This window comes from Seriola dumerili, unplaced genomic scaffold (genome assembly GCF_002260705.1).
Source record: "Seriola dumerili isolate Sdu_G_001 unplaced genomic scaffold, Sdu_1.0 BDQW01000155.1, whole genome shotgun sequence".
Classification (NCBI taxonomy): Eukaryota; Metazoa; Chordata; class Actinopteri; order Carangiformes; family Carangidae; genus Seriola; species Seriola dumerili.
The window spans coordinates 2,014,147-2,034,897 of record NW_019174410.1 but is presented as its reverse complement, the minus strand read 5'-3'; the positions used below and the strand labels follow the sequence as shown (position 1 = coordinate 2,034,897).

At 41.1% G+C, this 20,751-nt stretch overlaps 1 protein-coding gene across 2 annotated transcripts in view; it reads left to right on the top strand.

Moving 5' to 3' along the window:
* oca2 (OCA2 melanosomal transmembrane protein) overlaps window positions 1-20,751 on the top strand; it is a 44,203-nt gene that overhangs the window by 22,789 nt on the left and 663 nt on the right. For both annotated transcript variants that reach the window (XM_022751496.1, XM_022751494.1), the window contains exons 17-22: window positions 178-286; window positions 5,998-6,125; window positions 6,652-6,711; window positions 7,484-7,588; window positions 9,899-9,992; window positions 10,730-10,823. In XM_022751496.1, the coding sequence (XP_022607217.1) occupies window positions 178-286; window positions 5,998-6,125; window positions 6,652-6,711; window positions 7,484-7,588; window positions 9,899-9,992; window positions 10,730-10,823 (590 nt within the window). The remainder of the gene's footprint in view (window positions 1-177; window positions 287-5,997; window positions 6,126-6,651; window positions 6,712-7,483; window positions 7,589-9,898; window positions 9,993-10,729; window positions 10,824-20,751) is intronic.

Genomic DNA, 20,751 nt, shown 5'->3' with positions numbered 1-20,751 from the left:
TTCATACTTCACCTCAGACATGCTCCTCGCCCGCCGTGACTGCGGTGCATTGATGTTATCTCAGTAATGAAGTTGGCCTAGTCTTTGAAAGTTCACATTAGACAAATAATTCCAGTTGCGTGATAAAATCTGCTTTTGTTCCCCTTTTCAAAAAGAAAATATTTTTCTCCTTCACAGCACAGAATAACTGACAGAGTTCTCTTGGTGAAGTGCGTGTCTGTCCTTGCCGTGGTGATCTTCATGTTCTTTCTCAACTCCTTCGTTCCCAGCATTCATCTCGATCTCGGTAAGCGCCACACTATCTCATTACTGTGCCGTCCTTACAGCCCCGCCGGGTGGTTATAGGTTCTGTCATGTAATTATGAACCACAGCTTCCTCTGTCCTTGCATTTGAAATGAGCCCAAATAATGGGCTGACTAGCAAAAGCAACCAACAAATTACATGGGTACTGAGCTGCATTTAGACCCATCACATTATATCTATTCATCTGCTGCAGTTTCAGACCTGTTGATGAATAATGTTCCAGTGAAACTACAATAGGCCTTTTGATACGACGTGTGAGCTGAATGCAAAAACATTTTTTTTAAAGTTTCTTCGGCAAATATGGGCAGAGCTACAGACACACAAAGTACATGTGAAAAGACAGCTAACAAAGCAACGTAACATTGGCAGCCAGATGAGACTGTCACACACACACACACACACACACACACACACACACACAGTAATGTTGAAATATCACAAAATTCAAAATGAACATACAAGAAAATAACATGACTACATATAAATGATGAGAAACTTTTAGATTCAAAATATATACAATAAAATGAACATCAATAATAACAGTGATATCAAAATAAGAGCAGAGAATGTGAGAATGTGATGTGTATGAGTTTAACTCCGTGAGCAACAGTAATAACACGTCAGTATGAGCAAAAGAAATAAAGCATTAACACACAGACGGTAATACAGGGGAACAAAACAGTTATAACAGTTATAAAGCGACATATTAACACACAGTTGGTGGTGATCAAAAAACTGAGCTAATGCTAATGCTAACAAATCTACTGTTACCAAAATGTTTTAAGGGGTGCGTTGTGGTGGAGCGGTCACTGTCAGGTTATAAAGGCTGCTGTATACACATGTACAGTATAAATATGACGTCTTCAGTCAGTTTGTAGCCAATCATAAAACAATGTTATAAAGATGCTGCTTACATATTTTGAGCATGTTATAAAAATCAGGACATGTGGTGACACTTCGGACGGTGATGTCGCCGATAAGTGCTTGGCAGGCGACCTTAACGGGCGACTCATTAACGCTAACACAATCCCTTAAATGAAGATGGCTGTCTTCATACACACTCTGTCATCCCTCCCTTTGCTGCCGAGGCCACTCAGCCACCGAACACGCTCAGTTAATTACAGGTGCTGCTCGGGTTACCTCTCTGTGACATTTATTAAATGGGAATGACCCCACAGCGGCGTGTCGGCCGTCTCCGCGGAGGGATAGGTGCCTGTCCAAACACGGCTCTCATTAACGCATGCAGGTCACAGTCAGAGTCTGTTCATTCACAGCTGTTTAAAAGCGGAAACCTCATTAAAATTTCATTAACATCACAGGGTAAGATTTAATTTCAGTCTTATTATTACCTGGTCATTTGATCCCTATAATGTGTCTGTGTGAGTTTCAACTGCGGTTTGGACGAATCCTTATTGATCCCTCGGCAGAAATCAGGGAAGTGATGCAGAGAAACTCAGTGAAAACCTCTTAAAAAAACCTGTGTAGATTGTAAATATGGGGAAGAAATCATTAAACACGTTTAGAGTTTTAGAGGTGTTATTTATTATTTTACAAGTTATTTCTGTAGACATTTATTTATTGTTAAAAAAAGTATTGGTTTAAATCTTTAGTCAAATCTTTAGCAAAGCAAAAAGATACCTGAAATATCACGATCCTAAGATATTCTCTTCATCTTTTGGCTTTAGCCTCGTGTTCATTTACTTCGTTCTGTTTATCTTAAAGACAACTGTTATGAGACGTTCATCACAGCACATTTACTCTCTCAGACAGTGTTGTCTCACATATGATGAGTCTGTCATAAACTGTTCACACTCGCCTAAAAGCTCTTTTTAATTGGAGAGCTCTCTAGGTTTGTTATCTGCTGCCTGTTTCTGGCCCTGTTCACTGTGCAGGCAGCTTCAGGGAATATCAATGTAGTGAGGAAATGTCCTCTGCTGCTTGAATGAATCATAGAACTTTGTAATGTTTAATGGGCTGTTTATTCTGGGTCCCTGATTTAATATCTTACCACTTAATTCATGTAAAACTATGAGAGGGAATTAATTATCAGTTATTTATTCCTAACTAGAAGAAAAGACAATGACTAAATACTGAAGACATACTCAGAGGTGCACCTCAAATAAGTAAATTAAAATAAAATGTTTATTTATTTGCTTTTACATTGTCACATGTTGTCAAACTCATGTAACTACCCTGAGCAGCCTTATCAATAGAAATAAAAACTATGTACAAAAATCATACTGAACTTTATAATGAGTATGTGACATTTAACCCACAAACACCCACAACACACATCAACAGTATGTCAGACTGAATGTAACACTTGGTACTTGGACTCTGGTAAATAGGTTTCTTAAGCTCCACTGACCGGCTCTTTGTTGCAGCACTTTTACTTGTTGAACTCTTCTCTAAACTCTGAAGATAAATTTTAACAGGATCTTCAGTACAACTTTATGTCCCAACCCATAGAGTATATATAGGTTTGGACCAGTAGATCATAGTGTCATCTGCATATAAATTGAACATGACATTTTGGACGTCATTATTAATAAAACAGTGAACAGCAATGGGCCTAAGGATGAACCCTGTGGTACACCTTTTTCCATGATCATAAAATCAGACACACTGGCGTCTGTGGAGTATGAATTACACCTCAGTAAAGAATGTTTAGAAAGACCAATAGCACAAAGTCCGTCTAAGAGGAGGTATTGATCAGCCATCTTAAAAGCCTTAGTAAGATCTATAAATATTGCTCCTGTAGGCATGTTGTTGTCCAAAGAAAATAAAACAACATCGGTAAACTTTAAAGGAGCAGTAGTTGTAGGAAAATTGGGTCTGAAGCAAGATTGGTATAGAGATAAGATGGAAAAAAAATATTTACAGGTAGCTGATTTTAAATGGACTTTTCAATCACTTTTACTACAATGCTAATAATCGAAATAGGTCTATAGTTATTGAGGTCACTTTTATGCAATGGTGCAAGTCTGGCACGTTTCCACATTAATTGAACTTCACACGTAGCTAGAGACAAATTAAATAAGTCGGCCAGAGGATATGGCACAACGTGAGGGGCAAGCTCGATGAACCCTAATGTCCAAACCATCTAGATCAGCACCACTACCTGAGCGTAGATAACCTGCTGAACATCAGTTGGACGGATTGTTGTAAAGGAGAAGGAGCTTCCTCACGGTTATTTAATGAAACATAAAAAATAGGGAAACTCATAAAGATGTGAACTGGAGATGGAGGGAAAATGCTGGTTGAATGGATATCATAAATTATAGATAATTAAATTTCTTTACTGACATCTAATGTGAATAGTGGACCTTTTGGGTTTTTAAAGTCATTAACTAAACATTCTTTTCTAATAAGTAGATTTAGCATTTCTTTCATCAGCAGAATCACTTGTTAAGATATATTTTTCCTAGGCCTTATCTCTTTGTTTAAAAACACTTATAAGATCACCATTTATCCAAATTTAATGTCTATAACATGAACAAATTCAGTGTTAAAGAAATTCCAGGCATCTTCAACCGAAAGGTATCAAATGAAACCTGTCGCCATTTATTTTTATTATTAAATCTTGAACAGAAAGTTGAGTATAAATATTTTTGCATTGTCTTATCACGATGAGTCTCGGTCGAAGACGAGGCGCTTCAGTCTTCCCAACACAGACAATAACAGAATAGTCACTGAAACAATAAGCTCACACTTAGTAATTCTGTCAGGCTGGGAGGCAAGAATCCAATCGAACAAAGACTCTGAGTCTGTAATCAACTCCTGTAGGCTCACTTATGACTTTAGGTTTATACTGCCAAATAGGTTTCCATCAGTGAGGGATGAGCATTAAGAGTCACGCAGAATAATCATTTCGCTTGGACGAAGAGTTATTGGTTGACAAAATACATTTTTTTAGATTCTAATGGAGAATTTTGAGGCCTGTAAATATTCCTCTAAAATGGATTTACATTCATTTAAACAAAGAGACGTTCAAAATACGTGGGATTCTCTGTCGGTAAAACAAGTTCAGGAGACAGCTCCTCCTCTGGTGCAGCTCTGTACAGAACAAACATGTCAAGTTTAATATCTTTATCAGAGATGTTAATATTCAACCATGTCTCAGAGAGTGTAATTTCACTGGGCTGATTATAAACAAGCCAGGCTCTTAGGAGATCAGTGTTTTGAAATGATATTCAGATGAATTACATGTAGACCTTGAACAGTGTTATTTATGCAGTTATAGATACAACAGAGAGAGAAAAGAGTATCAACAGATTGTGTCTCACACACACACACACACACACACACACACACACACACACACACACACACACACACACAGCTGCTCTAATGAATATTTTTATATTAACAATTTTAAAAAGAAACGACCGTGTCAGCTTAGTTTTCTTCCAGTGCTACAAGCTGTACTTTGCGTCTAGCTTGCTTCAGTCTCGCTGCTCTCATCAGCAGTTTCAGGTGCAGCTGTTACCTGTTAAACTGCTCTGCACCCAAAAAAAAGCAGGCGGATAAGTTAGCGACTGGCTGGCGAAGAAACAGATGGTTTCGGGCATATGGTGGCCAGAAAGTTATGACTTCAAATAAGTTTTAATGTTGCTCCGTCTCTAGTGAATTTATATGGTAAATACACACGTTTGCTACCGGATTCATCAGCGCAGTTTTGTCAGTGATGTATTTACAGTTTGTTGTGCTCTTGTTCCCCAAGTGCTCGAAAACACGAAAAGTAAAAGATCTGTTTGAATTTGAGACGAGCATTTCATAAACCGTCAGCATTTCTGTTGCATTTCTCAGTTACTATCTCTGCCCAATTTCCCATCGCACATTTGTTCGTAACCACCGTCACATTCTGGTGAATGTTGGAGAAGCTGTTAGCTGCCTGTTAAAAACACAGTGTTGAACTAAACCCAGCATGTGTTGTGAAGCTGCAAGAATCTCTTCTTTCTTATCAGCCTCTCCGTCTCCAGGCTTTCCCCGTGTCACTCTCTCCCTTTTTTTGTCTCCTTCCATTGCTCTTCTTTCTTCACTAATTCTCATCAGTTGTGCGATTATTTCCCCAAAGGCCTCAGCCAAGGCAATTACTGCTGCTCACCTGTTTAATCAAATTTTCTCCGAGTGGATGCACACTCTTCCCCTCTTTCAGAAACACTCTCTAATTGTAAATATCAGCAGGCTGGTGCCAACTTTCGTCCTCCAGACTAGAATATGTTGAAATGACATTTTGGCGATAGTGGACGCTTCAGAAGACCCACCAGGGAAGACCAAATACTTTATTCATCATTTCTAACAAGTACCACTTCATGGTATGATCTGTTCGCTCACCAGAGAGCCGCTCAGTTACTGTGACATTTGTTTTCGGATGTTTGACCATTAACTTATATGGGGCCAAACTGCAGAAAGGATGAGTGAGTTTATACCATGTGTAACATTTAATAAAGGTTGCTGAACAGAGAGCAGATGGAACTCCATTTAATAAAATTAATTAACGCCTTTTAATCATTTAAAAAGTCTCAGCGTGTGTCATGTGTGATTTGTCGTCCTGTTATAAATCTGTGAAAACCCATCGGGCTCGGTGTCAGTCGGATGAGGCCATGAAAAGGTTTTTATGTATGTGAGCATGTTTTTTTTTTAATCCGTAAAGAGAGATGTGTGACCAGGTCTCCTGTTGTCTCTCTCAGGTTGGATCGCTATCCTCGGTGCGCTGTGGCTGTTGGTTCTGGCAGACATCCAGGATTTCGAGATCATCTTGCACCGGGTGGAGTGGGCCACGTTGCTGTTCTTTGCTGGCCTCTTTGTTTTGATGGAGGTATTTAACACATATTGATGAACTCATTTATGTTTTTTGAGGTAAAACTACAAACTGATGCCAAACGACAACTTCTGTTTTGTCACACGTGGTAATTATAACAAATAAATAAAAAAGTGAGCCAGAAGAAGAAGACAACAGGATCAGCCCTTGGATCTGTTGACAGTACAGTCCGTTAGTGAGCTTACAATCTGAAACCTAATTATCTATTTCTTTACACATGAGCCCCCAAAGTGGAAGGATAAAAGGAAAGTGCAGTGTCAGCACAATAACTGCTGTGTTGTCTGTGATGGGTGTGTGCAACACTATCTGTTGAATGCATGAAACACTGTCGTGTCATGAAGCAGACACCGTAAGGAATGACGAATATTTTCTTGTTCTCTCTGTCAATAATGATAACAAGAATAGATTTGTCTCTGTCTTTTTAATGGCTGCTAAATAAAAACCAAATAGCTTTTCTTCTCTTGGTTTAATCTCACCTGTAACTAATTCTCTTCATATTAATCTTCTCCTCTTCATTTTTCAGGCTTTAGCCCAGCTGCAGCTCATCGACTATATTGGAGAACAGACAGCACTGCTCATAAAAGTGAGGTTTTTGTTTTTTCTTTCTTTTGATTCTCAACCTTAACAATCGTCTCTCAGGGCTTCATGCGTCTGGTGTAATTGATAACTGGGCACAGGTGACATGATATTGCATTTCATGCATATTGATCCTTTTGTTCAGCACAGCTCTGAATTTAATTATTTTGTTTACATGTAATTCCTGTCAGCGGTTGAGAGGAGTCTGAGGTAATTCTCACCTGTGTGCATCATGGAAGCAGTGTGTGTCGTAGTAGAGAATTGCAGCAGTAATAGGTATGTCAGCTTGTGTTTAGACTGTTGGCCTGTATAAGTCGAATAATCACACATGACAGGTGGTGTGCTATTCATGGTTTCTGACCTGCTCAGCGCCGCCGAGCAATGGACAACATGCTGGGTAGAAGTGCCGTGGCCTTTTCTCTAAAGTACAAGGAGAGGACGGATGAAAGGAGTAGATATTGTCTCCATTAACCTGGCCGTGCATACGTAAGAGAAGAGTAACCAGAGGGTTCAGGCAGCGTCATGCTTCTCGCTGGGTGAGCGGCACCAGCTCAGAGATAAACCTCAAACACTCCGCCACGACCTGTGGTCATGTCACACATTCAAACAGCTTCATCCTCCCAGCTTCTTGCTCGCCGATACGAGGTTCTATGTCAAAGACTGAACATAATTGGTGTGTTTGACTTGAATGGGTGATGGGCTGAGAGAGGGGGGGGATGCACATCTGAGTGAAGCTGAAAGTCGCACTTATCTGTCGCTCTTATTATCTCTCTTCCCAGGCGGTGCCAGAGGACCAGCGCTTGGCCATAGCCATTATTCTGGTGATGTGGGTCTCGGCTCTGGCGTCTTCGCTCATTGACAACATTCCCTTCACTGCCACCATGGTAAGAGGCATCAGCGGGACGCTTTTAATGTCACACATCCAGTCATTTGAATTGAGACGGCCTTCACAAATATTTTATACATAATCTTCCTTTGAGCAAAACTTACTATTTCTAGGTATGTCAGCTGTTGTTGAAGTGACTTTTCACTTTTGACACAATCTCTAATCAGTCAAGTCCAACTCTGAATTGTTTTATGGCTCTAACAGCTGTAAGAAAACAGCATGAAGATTTTCTCCTGATGCAAAAGGTGTAAGCTGAAGCTGCAGCTCATATCCTTTTAAAAACGCACGACATGAAAGAAACAGAGAAAAGTTTACACTTCCCTTTTTCTCACCACAATTGTTTCATAAATTTGTGCCTGTAACAGAAATACAACATTAGTCCTGACTCCTTTTTACTCAAACATGCATGTTGGCTTTCTCTCCTTTTAACCACTTTGATATAAAATCAGATGGGATTTCCTCCCATACGTGCAGTACCACACAGAAGCTTTGCACAGACTTAGAAGTAAGAAATATTTTATTTTATATATATGTGTATATGTATAATCAGTCCCAGCTCTAATATCTCATTACTGTTCTCGTGATGCAAATGTTGAGAGCTGAGTGAAGGAGGTTTCAAGAGATAGATAATACATATAATACTCACATACACGTGTGAAAGTTCTGTTGGACACGTAAACATAAACATCGTCGTCCCTAACTCACATTGGCCTTTTGTCTTCATGAGCACGATGCGTACTATCTGTCCCTGGGACTTTTTTACATCTCCCTACACTTGCTATCAATAAGGGGGGCCGTGCTGTAGCCTTGGTTGCTATGGTTACTGCTGCTGATGGGAGTGAAGCAGCTGCACACTCACCAGGCCAGGGATAAACAATGAACCATGTTGACCTGTGACTGACCTCGTGTGAAGACACTTACTGAATAAACGAAAGCAGACTAACTGATAAAGACGAGACTTGAAAGGAGGAATTTCTGTCACGATCGTGAAGTCTTTAACAACATTGAATAAGTTTTGTTATTTGTTGTTTTGTATCCTCCCATATATATATATATATATATCTATATATATACATATATATTCTGCCCTTCTGTTGCCAGCTGTCTGTTTGAGTGAAAATTAATAGATTGTACAGAGATCAATGTTTCACTGGTGTCCTGCCAGTCTGCTCAATTAAAATGACAGCGAGAAAAGGAAGAGATGTTATGCCACTGACAGAATGAGATGCTGACTCGACGGCTCCCCACCAGTGTATCCGGACGTTTTGAAGATGTCCTTTTTCTCTGGTAGATTTCTCTGCAAATGTTGTTGTACCTGCAGAGAAGAGGACTTCAAACCGCATGAGATGGGAAGAGAGGACGTCCTGATTGCCACAATAGACTGAGAAAAGATTTGTTTTTCAAATTCGGATCAGACAAAATAATGCATGACTGAAACATTTCAGAGAGGCTTTCATTTACAAACGGATAGTTTGATTTTTTGGGTTTGACAAGAGTTGGACAAGAAGATCGATACCATTCATGTCCATATAGCATATATTAAGGTAAAGCTAGCAGCTGTTAGCTTAGCTTAGCATAAAGACCTGGGACTGTCCAAAGCTGAATAATCCACCTACCAGCACCTCCTAGGCTCACTAACTAACATGTTAAATCTGGTTTACTGAATTAATATAAAAACAGAAGCATAAAAAAATAATATTTCGTTAGATTTAGTTTCCTTTGGACACAGACAGGCGTGTTGTTTTCTGTCTCTGTGCTAGTTAAGCACTGAGACAGAACAAATGCAAAACTATTTTTTCCTTCACTGTCCTTGTAAATGCTCAGAAAGGAGTTTGTTTTTCTAACCAGTCGCAGACATTTCGATCGATACAAGGCTGCGTACAGTGTATGCATGCTCTGCTAGTGAGGTTTATGAAAGTGATGCACACAGCAGCACTCACTCATGCTGCATCTAGTTACACCAGCAGGAACCAATGCAAACATTACACTGCACGTGATGGCTTTAATGTTTTCTTTATTTGTGGACTTATACTCAGAAGTTTCATAAAAGTCCTGAGAAAATAATCCAACTGATCTGCCATCATGGTGGGATCTAGTCTGGCTCATCACCTGCTGTATGTTGCATCTAAGACCCATCACATATCGCAGCACAGATGGAGCCTCTGTGTTTATGTTTATGTGTTTGGTGCGTCGCTTGGACTGGGAAGTTTGACGACTTCTCCTGTTTTAGAGACTAAAAATGTACCGAATCAATGCGTTTAACAAACTAAAAACAGTGTATATTATCAATCTGTCTCTGTACTCACAGATTCCAGTTCTCATCAACTTGAGTCAGGATGCAGATGTGAACCTGCCAGTAAAACCTCTCATCTTTGCTCTGGCTATGGGAGCCTGTCTTGGCGGTAAGCCTCTCATTTTATCCTCTTCATGTAATAAAATATAAACTCAAGAATAAAGAAATGGTATGAGACTGTTTGTTTGGTTTTGGGATAGACACACAAAAACCTTCTGGAAAAAATACCAGGGACTTTATAGTTTATCCCTGTTTGAGGTGTGGATCTTTACCGATGGCCTCTGCCAGAAGGAGGCATCATATGCTCTAAGTGACAGCCACACTTTGTACAGCTGTGTCACTCCCCGGGGAGGTCAGGCTGTGCTTTTTTGTGAGCGCAGCCCAAGGCCCCTTTAAAGCTTGCCTCGTTCAGGCTCTACCGCACCCCTGCAGCCGGCCCCTTCGGCGCAGTGTGGCTCTGTTTGGGTGGGAAGGACAAAAAGAGAGAGCGATGGAGAGAGCTGTCATAGTGCTTCAGTTTAATCAACTGCGCTGTGACAGGCCGTTATCGATCTGCAGTATTATGTTGCCGCTGCCCGGCTCCATCTCCGCACTGACACCTTTTGAGACGTGAGCTGTATCGAACGGCGGGATGGAGACACACACTGTCAAAATGTTGCCTACGGTGGATGGAAAATAGTAAAAACTTTATACGGGATCGAGACGGAAAATATTGAGAGAATTCTGAAAGATGATTATGAATATTATTATAATAGTGCATAAATAAAATCCTGTGTTATTGAGCTCATGTTCTTGTAGTGAGTAATGTGAACTCGGACCATTTAATGTTTTTTCCTTTTTGTTTAGGGAACGGCACATTGATAGGAGCATCTGCCAACGTTGTGTGTGCAGGAATCGCTGAGCAACACGGATATGGCTTTTCCTTTGTGGAGTTCTTCAGGTGAGCTCCTCTCTCCCCCAACGGCACTAAACACAATCAAACCGTCCAAAGTTCGAAATAGGTTATTAACACCATGTTTCAAAATGTGGCTCCCAGAGATTTTGTTTTTATTTTTTTATCTCTCTGGGTAATGACTTTTGCATCACTGTGGCTCCTATTCTGCCTGAAGTGGTTACTTACACATTAATGCCTGTCATATGTCACAAGAGGAGACGCCAACAATGTGAACGGAGTTGCCTCAGAACATTTATAAGAAAAAGCCGCAAGCATCAGAGTTCAGGGCTTGTATTTATGAAGTGGGTCAGAGTAGCAGATCACTCCTGGCTGACCAAAACGTCCGTCCAGAGACTCACATGTGTGGTCTTAAGTGTGGGATAAGAGGTAAAAAGCAATTTAAGAACTTTCTTACCTCAGGAAATGAACTTATCTTGGCCTTTGATTGTGTTTATGTGCCTCAAAGATGATACACTGCAGAATGAAGGATGTCTCAATTTAAAGCTTCATATTTGACACTTTACCTGTGTTTTATTTTGAAGTGTTTGATCCATAAGATATATTTGTGGTTTTAAGAACCAAAAACCATCTCAGTGTAGTTTTACATCTCCTCTCTCAGGCTTTTCTCTGGAGCTCTAGTAACAACAGGTCGGTGAGCCAATCAGAAGAGAGGAAGCTCTGAGCCTCTCTTCTGATTGGCTGACTGTTTTCTGAGTGATCCAATAAAGATAGCAGATTTCAGATACACATTTAGAAAAAACCAAATCCTGCAAGGCTGGATGGTGGGTCCAGGTGGGCGGGGCTTGAGGCATGACTGTTTAGTTGTGACATCACAAAGTTACAGAAGTCCTGACGGCTCATTTTAAGGCTCAGATTTTGGATATGTGGCATTGTGTCCGTGGATTGCACAATTTGACACTTTCACAATATTTATGTAACACCTAGAACCTGCTCTATAATAAAAGACATGGAAATATCACTTCCAAAAATATGGGACCTTTAATTACAGCAGGTAAATTTTAATATAGTCTTATATGCATATAGCTAATTACTATTATGTATTTTCTTTATTTGAAATAATAGCTGTATCTGTATATTTGAGATATGTGGTGATATTGTTACAGTGCATTTCCAAAGGCTGGGTAACATGATAGAAATAAATACTGTATATTTCTCTGCATGTAGTGAACATAAAAGGGGGGTGTAACTGAAAGGGGAAATGAACAGTAGAAGAGAAGATTAGACTGCAGCCAGCAACACAGTTTTCATCATCGCTGTGTGAGCATGTGCAATGTGTGTAAGATCTGGCACCATTATTAGGTGTGAAACAAAGTAGTGGTTGGACGAGGCTGAAAGGATAATTTCACACAGCTGAGTTAAATTACCTACTATTTTCATTTACACATAGGCAGCATTTATTTTTAGGCCACGTGAGTGGCTTGCCAATATTTACTAACAGTCTAAATGGCACATTTGTAAATATCAATGAGTTTTGATTAATTTTATTATATTTTGCACATATGTAACCATGGTATGTTACCAAGTTATTTGCCTATACACACACACACACAAACACACATATAAGCTACTGATTAGACATGTTCATTAAAAAGCTGTTTAATACTTCAAACTGTCGGAGAGACACGTCGTCACAGTCTGTATTTTGCTGGTGCTGTAAAACTGTGACACTGACGCTCTCTCAGGGAAGTCGTCCTGATCTTTGCTGACAGTGAATGTAGGTGGTTTGCTTGATAAACATGAGCTGTGTTGATTGAAATGTGTTTGTGCAGGCGCCTGTGTTATCTGGCAGAGGTTGGTCTGTTTGCGGAGGGGCAGTGCTGGAATTCTGGGTACTGGCACATTAGTGTATTTGTCTAAGCAGAACCAGGTTTTTTAAGGGTTTCCACCTGACCTTGCGTGGGATATACATGTATATATATATATATATATATATAGCAGTGTACCTTTCTGTCAGTAAAATAACAGGAACCAACCTGGCAGACATGAGTTTATGTCGTCTGGACTGGGCAGTGATTGTAGCTTGTGACCCCTGCAGTGACTCTGTAAGGTCAGTTTCTACTGAGTGTGGAGGGAACGAATCTGTAGCAACATGCGCTCATGGTCCACAGGAAAAAGAAGCACTAACACACTGAGTCATAAACATAACATAAACATTCAAACATACATGCGACTGATTGAACTGACGCTGAGTGAAAAGACTCACGGAGGGCTTGATGTGAGAACCCGCTGATGTTAATAAACCGAGTGAATGGCGAAAAAATGTCATTATATCTCAAGCATGGATGGTAAGTAGGCTGCCTCCCAAGTTGCCACCTGCTCACTAGTAATTTTCATTCTGGTGACGTAACAGCGAGACATACTTTGCAATTTGCTGGTCGGGGAAGTGGAAGTGGTCAGTGATGTTGAAAGAAGGATGAATATGGGTCTGATTAGGCTTAACATGCAATCACTTGGAAATAGCATGCGATTTGATTCACAGGACTACTAAGTGAACTGCGTGTGCTGATGAATAGAGGCAGAGTGAGACCATTTCTTTTTTTGGGGGGGGGTTTTGTTCTGCAACAGATCAGGTTTGAGTTGGTGATTTCAGTGTCAGCAGGTGGGATTTACATGAAACACTGTTTGTGGTTGTGCCTAACGCTCTGTAGAGTTTTCTTTTTCATCAAATGTACATTTAAGAATCACGCGGTGACCGCTTCACCTGGCGTTTTTGACGAGTGACCTCTCGTTTTGTGTGTATTCTGCCTTCCTTTGCATATTTATGGTTTTTCTTTAATATTCTTTGCTGTTTTTAGCTGTGGGCGAGACTTTGATCCAGACTGAAATATCTCAACAACTGTTTAATGGATCGTCGTGAAATGTGGCACATTTGGACATTCATAAATCCTGAGAGACTAAAGCGATTAGTTAAAGCTCTACAATGAGGCTGACCTCCGTGTCTTTCAGTGAAATGTCTGAGCACCTGATGTACTGACATTAAACTCGGTGCACACATCCATAACCCTGCTCAGGATGAACTGTAATCACCTTTCATCGAGCGGCATCACCAGGTCGAAACTTTAATTTGTCCAATACTTTGGTTTGTTACAACAATCCCATCAACCTCAGCTGCACGTTGTGTTTAGTGCTAATTAGCAAATACTAGCATGCTAACATGCCAAATTATGATGGTGAACATTATGCCTGCTAAACATTATCATGTTAACATCGTCATTGCGACGATGTTAGCATGCTGATATTAGCATGTAGCATCTTTTTCTTAGTCCTGTTTCTCTATGAATTCTGGTCGTGATAATAGTTACAGCTAGTAATGAAATGATTTGCCAATTAATGATCAAATAATCCTTTAAATCACTTTTTAAGTTGCTTTATTTTTAAGTTGAATTATTAAGTTCCTAAAAAATGTTCACTATTGCCTTAATTACAGTAAAGCGTTATGTCCTCACTTCATTATGAGACACAGTTGTAAAGTATAATAAATATGTCCTTTAGTGTTAGGCCATCCATCAGTCAATCAATAGCTAATAAAAGACACATTAATAACACGTAACATTAATGTACGACTTAAGTTTTTCGCTGCCTCCAACAGGATTGAGTCCATCTTCCTTAGTTTCCTAAAGCAGGAGGAGCAGAGGGCCGGAGGAGGGAATGAGAGTGTGGTGAAAGAAAAGAATAACTGTAGCTGAGCTTTGGCACTAAGAAAAATAAATTTCACAATTATTTATTCATTGTTTCTTGTAACGCTCTCAATCTGCTTTGAAATGCCGCTAAACGTCAATGAAATAATCGGTGGAGAATGTGGTCAGAGTTTTTGTCCCTGACAAATGTGTTATTGACTGGACGGACTCAGGATCGTCCATCTGCGTAGAATTTCCCTGAAATGAACGAGAACGGTTTCAGACTGTCAGCTCTGCCTCCGTCACACGGTCGCCGTGTTTACAGTTATTGGATAGAGAGGCAGCGCTCTCGGCTGCAGCGCTTGCCTGTAATTGGCCTGTCTGTGGCAAAGGGTCACAGCTGTTCAGAGAGACAGGTAAAGGGGGAGACACGTCTGTCCGTGACTCCGGGCCGACTGGTGCTGTATCAGGTGGTTAAATTCAGGAGCCCAGATGAGCCTCCAGGGGCATGAATGCCCTTTTCATAGAGCATCACAAAGCGAAACGAGAGGCCCCGCATAGCTCAGCAATTAGTCGGTGTGGTCCCTGTTGCTTCTTTCATGCCCCGAGGCCCTGATCAGCCTCCTCTCCTCAAACCATTAACCTGGGGAGCATGGCAAAAGCACTTCCTTTGTATGTGCTGTATAGTCCATCTGAGCAGGGTATGAGTCATTGCCAGTGGTGTAAAAATTACCCACTGATACACTTTAGTACCTCGTAGGCGTTTTCTAAGAGATGTTTGATCAGTGGTGCAAAAAGTAATATAATATTAATGCACTTTAATATAAAAACTTACCTCTAAAACTGAATTTAAACAAGTTATTGTTGCAGTAAAATAAAATCTGGCAAATTAAAGTACAAAGAATTAAATAGAGTAAAATACCCATCAAGCTCAAGTAAAGTAGTCCCTCTCGCCAGCGACATTTCCCATCTCTTCCGAGGGTGATCCCGAGATGTTCCCAGGCCAGATGAGATGTATAATCTCTACAGCATGTTCTTGTTCTACCCCCGGGGCCTCCTACCAGTCGGGTGGAGGACCTCCAGGAAGCATCCTAACCGTTCCCCCTGAACTGGGGCTCCATTCGAAACGAAGGAGCAGCGACTCTACTCCGAGCTGCTCACCTGCTCATCTCTGAGGCTGAGCGCAGTCGCCCTGCGGAGGAAACCCATTTTTTTTCTGCTCATTATTTCGGTCATTACCCAAATCTCATGACCATAGGTCAGGGTCAGAGTGAAGATCGACTGGTAAATGGAGAGTTTCGCCGTCCGGCTCGGCTCCCTGACGCTGCACCGTTCCGTCCAACAAGACCCCGATATACTGAACAGTCCGATGCTTTACTTTACCTGCTTTACTTAAGTAAAAGTAGCAGTAAAATGTACTTAAAGTATTAAAAGCAAAAGTCTTCATCCTGCAAAAAATGACTCGGTACTCAATCAGTCAAACCACCAACTCACATTTTAACCTTTAACGACACCTGGACAGTTTAGTGACTGACACACACACACACACACACACACACACACACACACACACACACACTGTTGCAGCTGGTAAATATGAGCTGATTTAAAAGAAGAAGACCATCATTCAGTCTCTCACCCTGTGCTGCCTCCTTTTGTCGCACCACATAACAGAATTAATATTCATGCAGCTCTCTCCATCTGCAGACGGCGCTTGTGCTGGAAACAATGGTCTCCTGCAGTGGAGACAACAGGTGCGATATTGTCATTTGCAACAAATCTAACGTGCGCTGTAATCAAGGACACAAACGTACACAAAGCTACAAATCCTGTGTATTCTTGTGCAGTGCATTCAGCACCACTCTCCGTATTGGATAGCGCAGGTCAAGCGTTGTCACAGGGAGCGGTGCCGTCCCGTGTCGGAGACGAGTGTCCCTCTTTATCTAAAGAGTGTCTTTGCGATTGCGATCAGGACGTTCACAGAGCTCCCATCGTATGCAGTTAAATCAGCGTGTGAGATCACCAGGCAGAGAGTTCGGAGCTTTTCAACAAGGTGAACCTTGTTCCCTTTCTGTGCCGTACTGTGGCAACGCTTTTCACGTGTCCTCTGTCCCTCCATGCTGCGTCTGTGATGGGGGAATGTGTGTTGCTCAGCATAAACGGATTCACTTGTTGTAGAGGTGACCTCAGCTTGTCTGACTATGATAACACTTTAGAGATTCCTCGCTCCATCCATCTTAATTGGAACTTTCATTTCACAGTCACAGTGGTCTCATGTTATTAGGCCATTAACAGGCCTTGACCTTGCTGAACCGTTTTTCATTTTTTAACATTTTATTACATATTATATGTATTTAGACCAGCTGTACTTTAAATGCCATTATATACGACAGTGGAAGAAATAGTTACCATAAGCTCAGAAATCCCCCCCCCCCCCCCCCACTACAGATCAATATACACACCACTCAGCTGCTGTGACCTTCCATCTACACTGCTGAATGCTGCGTTACTATCCGGCTCTGGAGTGTTTTACAGCATTTATTCTTCGGCCTGAGGGTGAGTGCTGGGTTTGTCTGTGGTCTGGTGTTTTCTTTTCAGCCACCACTTAGCAAAACGATCCAATAAGAGCGGCTTTACTCCTCGTCAGCCAGTCACTGATTATTTCATAGCTGTTGTGAGAGCCAGGCCTCGATACTGTCAAGAAAACATTAACATTTACCAAACATATCAGTTAGGCCTCATCCTAAGAGCATTTTCTCTTGTCACATTAAAAGTGGAAATGCAGTTTGAAATACAAACAATAAAGCGTAACTCTAACATGTGTCTTGGTTGTACAAGTACAACTACATCGCTGTAGTGGCGTACAGCTGCAGTTGCAGTTACAAACGTCAAATCCGCCGAGTACTGAGGAAACAAGTAGGCACTAGTACAATTTTGTCGGGAGGCGGAAGCGGCATGAAATTTTGAGAGAGGCGGCTGCATCGCAGTTCTTTATGCAGGAAAAACCCTGGTCTGTTCAGAGGTTTCGTGATCAAACGAGAGGCTGATAAAAATGAGGTGAAAGGTTCCGTCTTTGTTCAGGCAGAAGACGTGTCTACCTTTACATGGCTGAAGGTTCCTCGTGTGGATTAAACCATTGATGTGTAAACAGAAATGATAATCACTCTGACCTCAGTTCAATTGGCCACTGAAAAACTTTGACTGTTAGAATTGAAAAGGGTCACCACACCACACTGAAATCATTATTAATGAGCTTAAGTGCTTGACTAGCCTCATTAATCCTTAGTTCAAGTACTAATTTGACATTTCCACATGCATATTAAATGAAGACTGCATAATTTTATTCATCTGAATGAAGAAATAGTTGTAGCAATAAAGAGTAATCCACTGACACACAGTTATCAGACAGTGCTCACACACATAAACCGTTTAGGCTTTAATTTAAGGTCCTCTGGACCTTTCTGAGCCTCTTCAGTGCAGAGGATTCACTGACTGGAACGCAGTGAAAGGTCATGTTAAAACGGAGCGTCTGATTCAGAAAACCTCCTATAAGAGAGAGTATATAAGATAGGTCAAGAGCTGCTAACTTTATCCACCATTCTTTTATAAGGAAGCACAAAATGCACATGAATAGCTTTTGAAAACTTTAGTCGTTAATATCTTTGAGTGCAGACCGCTCTCTGTATGTCTGAGGATTTGTGTGTCTCTTTTTTGTGTGTGGCAAAGCATTTACTAAACCCACTGTTCTGTGCTGTTGTTTTTCATGCTGGTATTGATATTTGATTAGACAGCTCTTGTTTATGATGCAGTGTAACAAAGGATAATGAGGATTAGTAGTCAGAGCACTGCATTTAGTGCTGAAACGCTCATTTTTCTGTGAAATATTAAATCATCCAAGCGCTAATCTTTGCTCAGATGTCAGAAATATCTTCAATGAGGAACTAATGTAAATAGTCGTCTTAATTGGCCACATGTGGGATTCTTTATTAGTCAAAGTTGGACATTTTATCCCAGTTAATGTTGGTAATTCTGTCACCTGTGATCAGACCTTTGTGAAGCCTGGTACATACTTTACATTCTCTGGGGATCCTCACAGTTGTTTCACTCCTCGTGCTTTGTCTATGGAGCGATTTGCATTTAACATGGTTCATATAAGCACCAAGGAACACAGTCTGAATCAGTCTCTCAGCGTCGCCAACAGCAGCGTACTTTGATTTACTTTTGGTCCAACAATAAAATGGACAAAACAGAGTGAACATAGTAAACGGAGAGGGGCTGCTACTCGCCCTTTAGTAGGACATTCTTTTATTTTGTCAAGTTTAATCTGAAGTGGTTACAGTCCATTCCATCCATCTATGGTTGTGGCTCAGTGACTATCTGACTATGAATTTTCTTTCACATTTAATCAGCTGTACAAGCTCCACATTGACATGCACGGCTTGATTTTCTTATTCCTTTTGTGAGCAGCACGGGCGCTATGGTTACACTTGCCATCATCCGCCAGGCTTATTATACTGTAGATAGGAGACTCCAAATCAAGGTGTTGTGTTTTCTCCCACCAGATAGTGATAATAAATGCCAACAAATGGGATAAAAATTAATAGATTTACCCCCTGAAATATTCAGATTTCCATAAAAAGCAAGTTCACAATCAAAACCAAAGGGCACCTGTGACTCACCGCCCATTAAATACTGAATATCAGAGTGAATTGGAGGCCGAGGCCCCAGATGCTCAGAGAGGGAATCATGCCCAGCTAAACAGAAAACACTCACAACAAAGAGGAAGCTTTTACTTTTCTTTTGCACAATTAACCTTCTCATTTCAGGTAGTTATCTGTGAGACTCTCTCTGACTTGTGACTCGTGTGTTTGTGCCACAGTGGCTATCGTGATGAAAACACACATCAGCCTAATGGATACGTCCCGGCTGCTAAAAACCACAGTTCGACCAAATGGAATATAAAATTGTGTTTCTGTTGGTCGCCGGCCAATGGACGGACAAACAGCCCATTATGCTCACCCTATTGTAATCACGCTTCATCATCATAATAATTGGCCGTGCAAGTGGAAAATAACTGGCTGTTATCACATTCCATTCATCTCAATAGGAAGATCGTGGACAGTGAAGTGAATCATCATCAGTGCGGTGAGGCAGCAGTAGGTGTTTCTGCTTTATTTGGTGCTGACTTATTTATTGCGTCTCTCACTTGACTGCAGCCTCACACGGTTCCATTACACTAGTAGGAAACATCTGCTGTAAATGATATTTTAACGATATGGGTGCTCTTCATTTTTCAGTAGGGGTGCTATAGTTTTTAATCGTTTTGCCGCCTTGATGGAGATGGACTGGCGGCACTCTATAACTGTACATGTATTTTCTTTTCTCTGTCGTCGTCCTGTAAAAACCGATCTGTGTCACAGACTGGGGGCAAACAGATCTCTGGCCCTCGGAGCAGCCATGTGTCCATATAGGACATGGTCCACATCCAAAACGACAAACCATCTGCAGTTCTGGAGTCGTCTAAGCGCACATTTGAAATTGATGATGCTAATTCAGGAATGAAAACTGGGAGGGCAGCGGCTTGTATAGTCAACTTAATTTTCCATGGTTACTGCTACTTTAATGGCAGTGATCATCACATGTTGACCCCCCCCCCCGTCACAGGTGCCCAACTTTAGGCTGGTTAGTTGTGTGTGTTGGTGCACTGGAGGGCTTTTCAAATTCTCCCTACAAACACGATGTGATTTCACTCGGCCAAATAATATGCAACCCCGTTTTAACATCTCGGTTGGGCTTGTCTCGGAGCAGCAGATAGCGAGGAGGAGGGGTGGGGGGGGCGTCACCTGCAGGCCGAGGTGTCCCGGAGCGAGCCACTGAATTTGTAGCAGCTCTGACGTCCCTGTGCAGCCGGCTGAGTGAAAAGAGAGTTAACCCTGTGGGGAAGTGTCACATGTCAGAACAGGCATCAGTTCTCCTGCGGTCTGTCGCTGCCGAAGATCAAAACACATCCAACATCGGAAAACCAACAAAACTAGTTCAACAAAGAGAAGCAGACTTTTGACTGTGAAAGAATAAGAAGGAATACGAGAGGAAACACTTCACTGAACTTTTGCAATCATTTTTTCTCAAACGTGTAATTAAGCAACAGTGTTAGCATCTAAAAATACGCAGCATAAAAACACCTGTTCTCTAAACTTAATATTTATTTCCCACATACTATAATTTGCTTCTGGTCCAGCTTCTGGTAAATACAATGGCATTAAAGACTCCTGTTTATAAATGTCAGCTGAGCTGCA